This window comes from Ambystoma mexicanum, chromosome 1p, assembly GCF_040938575.1.
Source record: "Ambystoma mexicanum isolate Mex_15411 chromosome 1p, UKY_AmexF1_1, whole genome shotgun sequence".
NCBI lineage: Eukaryota > Metazoa > Chordata > Amphibia > Caudata > Ambystomatidae > Ambystoma > Ambystoma mexicanum.
The window spans coordinates 202,804,793-202,817,986 of NC_090921.1; the positions used below are offsets into that span (position 1 = coordinate 202,804,793).

Sequence of the window (13,194 nt, forward strand, 5' to 3'; positions counted from 1 at the left end):
AGGGGGTGATCGCTTAGCTGTTTCCACATGCTTTGTTACCTAGATGCCTACAGTACTACTTCTTCACTGTAGTGCTTGGCCCTTCTAGCATGGCCGCACTCTCTGTGGTTCCCCCTGCTGTTGTGCCTGAGCCTGCTCCCACTCCCATTGGTTGCCTGCATTCTATTTTAGCAAATTACTGTCACCGGGAGGCAGGAGGCGGCCCATTGAATCTAAAGCCTGCATCAAAGGCCCTGTCTTCTCCCTGCCCGAGACCTGGACCGGCCTAGGAGGTCCTCCTACACCCCTCACCAGCTGAATGTGACTGGAACCCCTGCACTCCCTGTTGGAGCCTGAACTACTGTACACTCACACCTCAACTACCATGGATTAGCTACCTCTCCCTCAATTTGCTCCTCCCCTAGTCTGTACAAACTTCACCTCCTCTCCCGGACTTCTCACTTGCACTGCCTGTTGCTGCACTGTTTTCCACCTCTGCTGCCACATCAAATTTAGCCTGCCCTTCTGGCTGTACTGCTTTCCACCTCTGCTACCAATTAGAATGTTGCTGTGCCCCTGTGGCTGTACTGTTTCCACCTCTTCTGCCAAATTAAATTTTAACCTGCCCTTGTGGTTGAACTGTTTTTCCACCTCTGCTGCTACATCAAATTTAGCCTGCCCAGTGGCTGTACTGTTTTCCACCTCTGCTGCCAATTTCAGTTTTGCTCTGCCCCTGTGGCTGTACTGTTTTCCACCTCTGCTGCCAAATTCGAATTCAGCCTGCCCTTGTGGCTATACTGTTTTTCCACCTCTGCTGCCAATTTGCTTTTTGCTCTGCCCCGTGGCTGTACTGTTTTCCAAATCTGCTGCCACATTCAAATGTAGCCTGCCCTTGTGGCTGTACTGTTTTTCAACCTCTGCTGCCAATTTGAATTTTGCTGTGCCCCTGTGGCTGTACTGTTTGTCCACCTCTGCTGCCACTTCAAATTTGGCCTGCCTTTGTGGCTGTAGGGTTTTCCACCTCTGTTGCCAAATATGAATTTTGCTGTGCTCATGTGGCTGTAATGTTTTCCGCCTCTGCTGCCAAATTCTAATTTAGCCTGCCCTTGTGGCTGCACTGTTTTTCCACTGCTGCTGCCGCATCAAATTTAGCCTGCTCCTGTGGCTATACTGTTTTACATCTCTGCTGCCAATTTAGACATTTTCTGTGCCCATGTGTTTTCTGCCTCTGCTGCCACTTCCATTTTGCCTACCCTCGTGGCTATACTGTTTTCCACCTCTCCTGCCAATTTCAATTTTTCTGTGCCCCTGTGGCTGTACTGTTTTCCACCTCTGCTGCCAAATTCGAATTTAGCCTGCCCTTGTGGCTATACTGTTTTTCCACCTTTGCTGCACATTTCAATTTTGCTGTGCCCCTGTGGCTGTACTGATTTTTCACCTATGCTGCCACGTTAAATTTAGCCTGCCCTTGTGGCTTTACTGTTTTCCACCTCTGCTGCCAATTTGCATTCTGCTGGGCCCCTGTGGCTGTACTTTGTTTCACCTCTGCTGCCAATTCAAATTTAGCCTGCCCTTGTGGCTGTACTGCTTCTGACCTCTGCTGCCAAATCCGAATTTAGCATGCCCTTGTGGCTGTACTGTTTCCACCTCTGCTGGAAAATTCGAATTTAGCCTACACTTGTGGCTGTACTGTTTTTCCACTGCTGCTGCCACATCAAATTTAGCCTGCCCCTGAGGCTATAGTATTTATCATCTCTGCTGCCAATTTGAATTTTGCTGTGTCCCTGTGGCTGTACTGTTTTCCACCTCTGCTGCCAATTCAATTTTAGCCTGCCCTTGTGGCTGTACTGTTTCCACCTCTGCTGGCAAATTTGAATGTAGCCTACACTTGTGGCTGTACTGTTTTTTTTCCACCGCTGCTGCCACTTCAAATTTAGCCTGCCCTCATAGCTGTACTGTTTTCCACCTCTGCTGCCAATTGTAATTTTGCTGTGCCCCTGTGGCTGTACTGTTTTCCACCTCTGCTGCCAAATTAGAATTTAACCTTCCCTTGTGGCTGTACGGTTTTTCCACCTCTGCTGCCAATTTGCTTTTTGCTGTTCCCCTGTGGCTGTACTGTTTTCCACCTCTGCTGCCAAATTCGGATTTAGCCCGCCCTTCTGGCTGTACTGTTTTTTCACCTCTGCTGCCAATTTGAATGTTGCTATGTCCCTGTGGCTGTACTGTTTGTCCACCTCTGCTGCCACTTCAAATTTGGCCTGCCCTTGTGGCTGTACTGTTTTTCACCTCTGTTGCCAATTTGAATTTTGCTGTGCCCCTGTGGCTGTACTGTTTTCCACCTCTGCTGCCAAATTCGAATTCAGCCTATAATTGTGGCTGTACTGTTTTTCCACCTCTGCTGCAAATTTGCTTTTTGCTCTGCCCCTGTGGCTGTACTGTTTTCCAACTCTGCTGCCACATTCGAATTCAGCCTACCCTTGTGGCTGTACTGTTTTGTAACCTCTGCTGCCAATTTGAATTTTGCTGTGTACCTGTGGCTGTACTGTTTGTCCACCTCTGCTGCCACTTCAAATTTGGCCTGACCTTGTGGCTGTACTGTTTTTCACCTCTGTTGCCAATTTGAATTTTGCTGTGCCCCTATGGCTGTACTGTTTTCCACCTCTGCTGCCAAATTCGAATTCAGCCTGCCCTTGTGGCTGTACTGTGTTTCCACCTCTGCTGCCAAAATTGATTTTTGCTCTGCCCCTGTGGCTGTACTGTTTTCCAACTCTGCTGCCACATTCGAATGTAGCCTACTCTTGTGGCTGTACTGTTTTTTAACCTCTGCTGCCAATTTGAATTTTGCTGTGCCCCTGTGGCTGTACTGTTTTTCGCCACTGCTGCCACTTCAAATTTAGCCTGCCCCTGTGGCTATAGTGTTTTCCACCTCTGCTGCCCATTTGCTTTTTGCTCTGCCCCTGTGGCTGTACTGTTTTCCAACTCTGCTGCCACATTCGAATGTAGCCTACTCTTGTGGCTGTACTGTTTTTTAACCTCTGGTGCCAATTTGAATTTTGCTGTGCCCCTGTGGCTGTACTGTTTTTCACCACTGCTGCCACTTCAAATTTAGCATGCCCCTGTGGCTATAGTGTTTTCCACCTCTGCTGCCCATTTGAATTTTGCTGTGTCCCTGTGGCTGTACTGTTTTCCACCTCTGCTGCTAATTCAATTTTAGCCTGCCCTCATAGCTGTACTGTTTTCCACCTCTGCTGCCAATTGTAATTATGTTGTGCCCCTGTGGATGTACGTTTTTTCCACCTCTGCTGCCAATTTGCTGTTTGATGTTCCCCTTTCGCTGTACTGTTTTCCACCTCTGCTGCCGAATTCGAATTTAGCCTGCCCTTGTGGCTGTACTGTTTTTCCACCTCTGCTGCCAATTTGAATGTTGCTGTGTCCCTGTGGCTGTACTGTTTGTCCACCTCTGCTGCCACTTCAAATTTGGCCTGCCCTGTGGCTGTACTGTTTTCCACCTCTGCTGCCAAATTCGAATTCAGCCTGCCCTTGTGGCTATACTGTTTTTCTACCTCTGCTACCAATTTGCTTTTTGCTCTGCCCCTGTGGCTGTACTGTTTTCTAAATCTGCTGCCACATTCAAATGTAGCCTGCCCTTGTGGCTGTACTGTTTTTCAACCTCTGCTACCAATTTGAATGTTGTTGTGCCCCTGTGGCTGTACTGTTTGTCCACCTCTGCTGCCACTTCAAATTTGGCCTGCCTTTGTGGCTGTAGTGTTTTCCACCTCTGTTGCCGATGAATTTTGCTGTGCCCTTGTGGCTGTACTGCTTTCCACCTCTGCTGCCAAATATGAATTTTGCTGTGCTCATGTGGCTGTAATGTTTTCCGCCTCTGCTGCCAAATTCGAATTTAGCCTGCCCTTGTGGCTGCACTGTTTTTCCACTGCTGCTGCTGCATCAAATTTAGCCTGCCCCTGTGGCTATATTTTACATCTCTGCTGCCAATTCAGAAATGTTCTGTGCCCATGTGTTTTCTGCCTCTGCTGCCACTTCCATTTTGCCTGCCCTCGTGGCTATACTGTTTTCCACCTCTGCTGCCAATTTCAATTTTGCTGTGCCCCTGTGGCTGTACTGCTTTCCACCTCTGCTGCCAAATTCGAATTTAGTCTGCCTTTGTGGCAGTACTGTTTTTCCACCTTTGCTGCAAATTTCAATTTTGCTGTGCCCCTGTGGCTGTACTGATTTTTCACCTCTTCTGCCACTTTAAATTTAGCCTGCCCTTGTGGCTTTACTGTTTTCCTGCTGCCAATTTGCATTCTGCTGGGTCCCTGTGGCTGTACTTTGTTCCACCTCAGCTGCCAATTCAAATTTACCCTGTCCTTGTGGCTGTACTGCTTCTGACCTCTGCTGCCAAATCCGAATTTAGCATGCCCTTGTGGCTGTACTGTTTCCACCTCTGCTGGAAAATTCGAATTTAGCCTACACTTGTGGCTGTACTGTTTTTCCACTGCTGCTGCCACTTCAAATTTAGCCTGCCCCTGTGGCTATAGTGTTTATCATCTCTGCTGCCAATTCAATTTTAGCCTGCCCTTGTGGCTGTACTATTTCCATCTCTGCTGGCAAATTTGAATGTAGCCTACACTTGTGACTGTACTGTTTTTTTCCACCGCTGCTGCCACTTCAAATTTAGCCTGCCCTCATAGCTGTACTGTTTTCCACCTCTGCTGCCAATTGAATTTTGCTGTGCCCCTGTGGCTGTACTGCTTTCCACCTCTGCTGCCAAATTCGAATTTAGCCTGCCCTTGTGGCTGTACTATTTTTTCACCTCTGCTGCCAATTTGAATGTTGCTGTGTCTCTGTGGCTGTACTGTTTTCCACCTCTGCTGCCAAATTCGAATTCAGCCTGCCCGTGTGGCTGTACTGTTTTTCCACCTCTGCTGCTAATTTGCTTTTTGCTCTGCCCCTGTTCCTGTACTGTTTTCCAACTCTGCTGCCACATTTGAATGTAGCCTACCTTTGTGGCAGTACTGTTTTTTAACCTCTGCTGCCAATTTGAAATATTTTGCTGTGTCCCTGTGGCTGTACTGTTTGTCCACCTCTGCTGCCACTTCAAATTTGGCATGTACTGTTTTTCACCTCTGTTGCCAATTTGAATTTTGCTGTGCCCCTGTGGCTGTACTGTTTTCCACCTCTGCTGCCAAATTCGAATTCAGCCTGCCCGTGTGGCTGTACTGTTTTTCCACCTCTGCTGCTAATTTGCTTTTTGCTCTGCCCCTGTTCCTGTACTGTTTTCCAACTCTGCAGCCACATTTGAATGTAGCCTACCTTTGTGGCTGTACTGTTTTTTAACCTCTGCTGCCAATTTGAAATATTTTGCTGTGTCCCTGTGGCTGTACTGTTTGTCCACCTCTGCTGCCACTTCACATTTGGCCTGCCCTTGTGGCTGTACTGTTTTTCACCTCTGTTGCCAATTTCGAATTCAGCCTACCCTTGTGGCTGTACTGTTTTACCACCTCTGCTGCCAATTTGCTTTTTGCTCTGCCCCTGTGGCTGTACTGTTTTCCAAGTCTGCTGCCACATTCGAATGTAGCCTACACTTGTGGCTGTACTGTTTTTTAACCTCTGCTGCCAATTTGAATTTTGCTGTGTCCCTGTGGCTGTACTGTTTTCCCCCTCTGCCGCTAATTCAATTTTAGCCTGCCCTCACAGTTGTACTGTTTTCCACCTCTGCTGCAAATTGTAATTTTGCTTTGCCCCTGTGGCTCTACTGTTTTCCACCTCTGCTGCCAAATTTGAATTTAGCCTGCTCTTGTGGCTGTACGGTTTTTCCACCTCTGCTGCCAATTTGCTGTTTGCTGTTCCCCTGTGGCTGTACTGTTTTCCACCTCTGCTGCCAAATTCGAATTTAGCCTGCCCTTGTGGCTGTGCTGTTTTTCCACCTCTGCTGCCAATTTGAATGTTGCTGTGTCGCTGTGGCTGTATTGTTTGTCCACCTCTGCTGCCACTTCAAATTTGGCCTGCCCTGTGACTGTACTGTTTTCCACCTCTGCTGCCAAATTCGAATTCAGCCTGCCCTTGTGGCTGTACTGTTTTTCCACCTCTGCTGCCAATTTGCTTTTTGCTCTGCCCCTGTGGCTGTACTGTTTTCCAAATCTGCTGCCACATTCAAATGTAGCCTGCCCTGGTGGCTGTACTGTTTTTCAACCTCTGCTGCCAATTTGAAAGTTGCTGTGCCCCTGTGGCTGTACTGTTTTCCACCTCTGCTGTCACTTCAAATTTGGCCTGCCCTGTGGCTGTACTGTTTTCCACCTCTGCTGCCAAATTCGAATTCAGCCTGCCCTTGTGGCTATACTGTTTTTCCACCTCTGGTGCCAATTTGCCTTTTGCTCTGCCCCTGTGGCTGCACTGTTTTCCAAATCTGCTGCCACATTCAAATGTAGCCTGCCCTTGTGGCTGTACTGTTTTTCAACCTCTGCTGCCAATTTGAATTGTGCTGTGCCCCTATGGCTGTACTGTTTGTCCACCTCTGCTGCCACTTCAAATTTGGCCTGCCTTTGTGGCTGTAGTGTTTTCCACCTCTGTTGCCAATTTGAATTTTGCTGTGCCCTTGTGGCAGTACTGTTTTTCACCTCTGCTGCCAAATTCGAATTCAGCCTGCCCTTGTGGCTGTACTGTTTTTCCACCTCTGCTGCCAATTTGCTTTTTGCTCTGCCCCTGTGGCTGTACTGTTTTCCAAATCTGTTGCCACATTCGAATGTAGCCTACTCTTGTGGCTGTACTGTTTTTTAACCTCTGCTGCCAATTGTCCACCTCGGCTGCCAATTTGAATGTTGCTGTGTCCCTGTGGCTGTACTGTTTGTCCACCTCTTCTGCCACTTCAAATTTGGCCTGCCTTGTGGCTGTACTGTTTTCCACTTCTGTTGCCAATTTGAATTTTGCTGTGCCCTTGTGGCTGTACTGCTGGCCACCTCTGCTGACAAATTCGAATTTAGCCTACACTTGTGGCTGTACTGTTTGTTTTTCCACTGCTGCTGCCATTTCAAATTTAGCCTGCCCCTGTGGCTATACTGTTTTTCATCTCTGCTGCCAATTTAATTTTTCTGTGCCCATGTGGCTGTACTCTTTTCTGCCTCTGCTGCCACTTCAAATTTGGCCTGCCCTGTGGCTGTACTGTTTTCCACGTCTGCTGCCAAATTCGAATTCAGCCTGCCCTTGTGGCTATACTGTTTTCCACCTCTGCCGCTAATTCAATTTTAGCCTGCCCTCATAGCTGTACTGTTTTCCACCTCTGCTGCCAATTTTAATTTTTCTGTGCCCCTGTGGCTGTACTGTTTTCCACCTCTGCTGCCAAATTCGAATTTAGCCTACCCATGTGGCTGTACTGTTTTTCCACCTCTGCTGCCAATTTGAATGTTGCTGTGTCCCTGTGGCTGTACTGTTTGTCCACCTCTGCTGCCACTTCAAATTTGGCCTGCCCTGTGGCTGTACTGTTTTCCACTTCTGTTGCCAATTTGAATTTTGCTGTGCCCTTGTGGCTGTACTGCTGGCCACCTCTGCTGGCAAATTCGAATTTAGCCTACACTTGTGGCTGTACTGTTTGTTTTTCCACTGCTGCTGCCATTTCAAATTTAGCCTGTCCATGTGGCTATATACTGTTTTCCATCTCTGCTGCCAATTTTATTTTTCTGTGCCCATGTGGCTGTACTCTTTTCTTCCTCTGCTGCCACTTCAATTTAGCCTGTCCTCGTGGATGTACTGTTTTACACCTCTGCTCCCAATTTCAAGTTTGCTGTGCCCCTGTGGCTGTACTGTTTTTTCACCTATGCTGCTACTTCAAATGTAGCCTCCCCATGTGGCTTTACTGTTCTCCACCTCTGCTTCCAATTTGTATTCTGCTGTGCCCCTGTGGCTGTATTTTTTCCACCTCTGCTGCCATTTCACATTTAGCCGCACTTGTGGATGTACTGCTTTCTGCCTCTCCTGCCAAATTCGAATTTAGCATGCCATTGTGGCTGTAGATTTTCCACCTCGGCTGGCAAATTGGAATTTAGCCTACGCTTGTGACTGTACTGTTTTTCCACCGCTGCTGCCACTTCAAATTTAGCCTGTCCCTGTTGCTATAGTCTTTTCTACCTCTGCTGCCAATTTGAATTTTGCTGTGCCCCTGTGGCTGTAATGTTTTCCACCTCTGCTGCCAATTCAAATTTAGCCTGCCCCTGTGGCTGTACTGTTTTCCACCTCTGCTACCAAATTCGAATTTAGCCTGCCCTTGTGGCTGTATTGTTTCCTCCTTTGCTGCCAATTTGAATTTTGCTGTGCCCCTGCGGCTGACCTGTGTGTTTTTGATTTTGATGCCCAGTGACTGCATTGTGCTACTCTGTCCTGCTGTTCCTGTGTTTCTCCCCTCTCCTGCTCCCCCCTCCTCTGTTCTGGTCACTCCCTCCCTCCCTCTCTCTTGTCTTCACCCTCCTTCACATAACCTATGGCACTCTCTGTTTCTCCCATCTTGTCTAACTGCTTCTCTATTGACTATCCTACTCAATAGGTCTGGTAGGAAGAAGTTCAAAAGGGATATCTTGACCTCACAGCCTGGTCTCCCTATTGCTGACACCTACACCAGCATGTTATTATGTTTATACTAAGGTATGCAGGTAAGCTCAGCTCCATTGTAGAATGTTCCTTTGGAATGTTTATGTATGTATTCATGGAACGTTCCTTTGAGAAGCAGTTGGGAGCCTGCTCTGGTGTATACTGGACCGGTGGATGCCTTTTCCCTGCCTTCATACTTACCTGTTAACTTCTAAATAAATATACTTATAAAGTACAGAGCGCGTGTTCTTCATTCTGACATAACCTCAATGGACAATCTAACATTGGCGACGAGGATGGGATTGAGGAAAGCAGCAGATGTCCACTCAGAAGAAGGAGCGCTTACACAAATGGATCACATGAAGTATACGGAGAAAAAAAAGGAAGGCACTTGTAATCTCATCAGCGGAGACGAAGAGAAAGAAATGTATGAGGTAAAGGGAATTCCGCATGAAAGGCCCGAAATATGGCGAGGCATCCACCGGGTCCATTACCCACCCCTTTCCCTAGATAAGGAGTCCGCTATGGAGGGGGTGGAGAAAGTCATTGAAATATGGCAGTGTGACGACTTAGTGTGTAGTGCTGGCAGATTGGGAACAGCTCTGAGCGCTCCAGCTGTGAGAGTCATGGGAGAAATGGAGAGTTTTCACTTGTGTTCTGTGCCGTTAAACTGCTGTGTCCCGTTAAACATGAGCGGAATGGGAGAAGAAAGCAGTTTCTGGGCTGTATTGAAAAATACAAGAGTGAGAGAGCAAGCTTCTCCTTTCGATGTTAGGAGGCCTGGTTTGTGTCGTGCGGAGTCTCTGCTTAGGCTGACTGCAGAGGGTCCAATGATGACGTTGCTGGCTGGAAGATTAACTCCATCAGCTCACGAGAGCGACGGTTGGCCAGATATGAAGAGAATGCCTTGCATAGAAAAAAATAGGAAAACACGTCCCTTTGTTTCTAAGGTTGATTGGCCTCACACCACTGCTACCAATCATTGGAGATTAGGTGTACTGCAAGACTCTCAAAGTGAAGGGTGTGATTGTAACATATCGAATGATTTGAAGAAAGGTCCTATTTTGTTTCCGGATGAACGTCGTGTAAGTGAAGACACCAACAAGCTTTTACCTAGGATTTCCATGAAGATAAACTATGAAACAGTAGGAGATAATGACTGTTCATGTTTTAAGTTAATGCTGTCAGATCACGATAGTGAGTTTGTAAAGCATCAAGAGCCAGCACGGAGGCAGCTGGACGGCGTGCCTTTCATTTACGGGTGGATTGATGACATTTTCGGAAGCTTCAAAGAGCCGCCCTCACGAGTTTCCGAATACTCTGTGGGCTCTGCTCCAAAATATCCTGTTAACACAAAGGAAAAGGAGCGTCATAATTTGGCGTGGTTTGATGATATATTTGGGCAGTTTAAGGAGCCATTGAGAAGGAAAAAGTATTGCTAGTGTGGCTCATGGGAGAAATAAAGGGGGTGACAAGCCATTCACTAATTGAACTATTCCAATTGTGCTTCGTATTATTAACCTTTCTTTGCAGCATGGAAAAAAAATGTATTGGAGAAAAGTGCAACAGTGGGGTGACTGTTTGACTTTGGCTGACAAAAGTCCTCGCACTAAGTGCATTTTTATGAGTGAGATATTTTGGTGGGACTGGTTGTCCCGGCACAAAGTGCAGTTTTGTTTTGGGGGATTGGTTGTCCCGGCACAAAGAGTGCAATTTTGTTTTGGGGGATTGTTTGTCCCGGCACAAAGAGTGCAATTTTTTGGTGCAAGTTTTGTTTTGGGGGATTGGTTGTCCCGGCACAAAGAGTGCAATTTCTTTTGGTGGTCTTCCTGGGTTCAGGTGGTCGCACCACAGTTTGGGGATTGGTTGTCCCGGCACATAGTGCAGTTTTGTTTTGGGGGTGAGCAAATGGAGTATTAAGTGGTGGTGGGATTGTTTTTCCCGGCACTTGGTGCATATTTTTTTTTTGGCGGTCTTCTGGGTTCAGGTGGCCGTCCCATATTTTCTGAAAATGTAGGTCTAACCACACATGGAAATCATAATATTAGCTTTTATGGTTTCATTGATTTTTCTTGTGGTTGGTAAAGATTCTTTATAGAAAAGGGCGTAATTCATCTGTGCTTAGTTAGTACCACCTTTGGTAAAAAAAAAAAAAAAAAAACTATCAGTGATTAAAGGTTCTTGGTTGTCATTGGTGGATAAGGGTGTAGTTGATTGTGGGCTGGTTCACTATTGCGAGGATGTAGTGGTAATGGCCTGCCACAAATCAGATGGTTTCGTTAGAGATGTTGAAGGTAATATGAAAGTGTTCCTGATGTTCATTTTATTAATTACTTGCAATGCACTGAAGTAATTCTGTGTCAATGAAATGTTCAACAATCTTTTTGTACACTTTATGAGAAGTTTGATTTGTAATGTAAGTATCTTCACTTTATTAATTATTTGCATTATAGTCATGAGTGCTTTGTCAATGAAATCTCTCACTATCTTTTGGTACACCTTGATGAAAAGTGTTTGTTGGGCAATTTTACATTTTGCCTTAATTATTAATTGGTCAAAGGTTAAAGGGGGGAGATGTGTTATGTTTATACTAAGGTATGCAGGTAAGCTCAGCTCCATTGTAGAATGTTCCTTTGGAATGTTTATGTATGTGTTCAGGGAACGTTCCTTTGAGAAGCAGTTGGGAGCCTGCTCTGGTGTATACTGGACCGGTGGATGCCTTTTCCCTGCCTTCATACTTACCTGTTAACTTCTAAATAAATATACTTATAAAGTACAGAGCGCGTGTTCTTCATTCTGACATAACTTCAATGGACAATCTAACACATGTCCTCCAGAAAAACCCTCACCGACATCCTCTTTGTCGTTCCTTCGCCTGATCTTTAGTCTCCTCACATGGTCTCTGTGCTCTCTCCTTTCTCTTCTTCTCCCATGAATGGTGGCACCCAGTGGAAGTCCCTCCTGCATCAATTCCACTCCTTTAAGGTAATCATTAATGTCTACCAGAATGGCACTGTCCTGGTACAAGGCCCTAAGGCCAACCTTCTCCTCTTTGATAAACGCTTCCTGCGTCTCATCAACTTCCTTCCTTCTGCTGCTGTGCCCTCTCTCTCCTCTCTGGCTTCTTTGCCTCCCACCTCTGGCTCTTCATTAGCTAGCTCACCCTCTCCTCCTTCCTCCTCTGCCCCCTCATGGGCTCCTTCACACTTCCACAAGGCATACCTCTGATATGTACCCCTACCCGGAGGTCTTTCAATGCTGGCAATCTTCTCATATTGCCACTATCAACTCTCGCTAAGCTGTCAAACACTCCTCTGACATCTGACATCTCCTGGAAGAACTGAACCTCGATGTCCTTGGTTTCACAGAGACATGGTTCACGGCCTACTCTGCCATGAGATTTGACACTCTCCTCCCTGACGGCTACAGGATCCTCTCCACGCCCAGATCCAACCGTTGTGGTGGGGGTGTTGCCTTGATCTTCCCAGAGTGGATTTCTGTCTTTGTGATTCTCCGTGCAGGCCTACTCCTCCTTTGAATGCCTTGTCTTTAGGCTTTCTCTCTCTCCTGGCCACTCTCTCACCATTACTACTATCGATCGGCCACATGGTCAGACTACCTCTTTCCTCCAAGAGTGGACTGACCTCTCCTCCTCCCTCCTGGCCATGAGCACTCAACTCCTCCTCCTTTGTGACCTCAATATCCACCTGGATGCTTCATGTCCCTCTTCTGTACTCTTTCGTGACCTCTGCAACTCTCTCTCTCTTTCTATTCTTCCCTCTGGCCAGACACACACTGCTGGGCTTCTAGATATTTCTCATCTCCTCTGACCTTCCCCCTCTCTAACCTTCTCACCACTCCTCTCTCCTGGAGCGATCACTTTCTACTTTCCTCCCATCTCTCCCTCTCTACCCCATAGGCAAAGCCTGCTCCAGCACTGCCACCTAACTTCTCGGTCATCAGGCCCATGAAGCGTGTGTCAGTTGAGACTTTCTCTCCCCCTCCGCCACCTCTGGCTGACTCTCATCCTGACACTGCCCTTTCCAAGCTCCACTCTGCTCCAATCTGATGCTCTTGATCTTCTTGCCCCTGTAATGAGGATACGCCTGAAGTCCAAGGCTCAGTGCAACTCTTGGAGTGACCTAGTCAGCCTTAAATGCAACACGAGTGTAGGGTGGCTGAGAGGAAATGGCGGGCATCTTTGGCATCCTGTGACAAACTGGCCTGCCGCCTGCTCAAAAGGCAATACCGGCTCTCTGTCCACAATAAGAAGAGTGACCACATCCAAGGCCGTGCCTCTGCGGCATCTAACAACTCGGCCGAACTCTTTAAAGTCTGAAAGGAGCTGGCCAATCCTGCAGCAGTCTCTACTTCCTCTGTCCCCTCCCAGTCCCTCTGGAAGGACCTGGCTTCTCATTTCATCTCTAAAACCAAGGGCATCCTGCCCACCCTCTCGTCCTCCCCTCCTCTCCCCTCTTCTGTCTCCGCTACCACCGCCCCCCCTGCTGCCACTTCTCCTCCCTCTTTCTCCTACTTTCCTCTGTTCTCTCCTGACAAGATTTCCAGACAAGTCTGATCTATGTAAATCGCTTCAAAACAGGTTCTTCCCTGTCATCCAAAACCATCAAGGACCAT

The 13,194-nt window shown here is 47.2% G+C and overlaps 1 protein-coding gene across 1 annotated transcript in view; it reads right to left on the reverse strand.

The window, feature by feature from the left end:
* LOC138468562 (extracellular calcium-sensing receptor-like) overlaps positions 1-13,194 on the reverse strand; it is a 179,556-nt gene that overhangs the window by 138,468 nt on the left and 27,894 nt on the right. Inside the window, exon 2 of the mRNA XM_069609023.1 lies at positions 9,819-9,903. Coding sequence (XP_069465124.1) covers positions 9,819-9,903 — 85 coding nt within the window. The remainder of the gene's footprint in view (positions 1-9,818; positions 9,904-13,194) is intronic.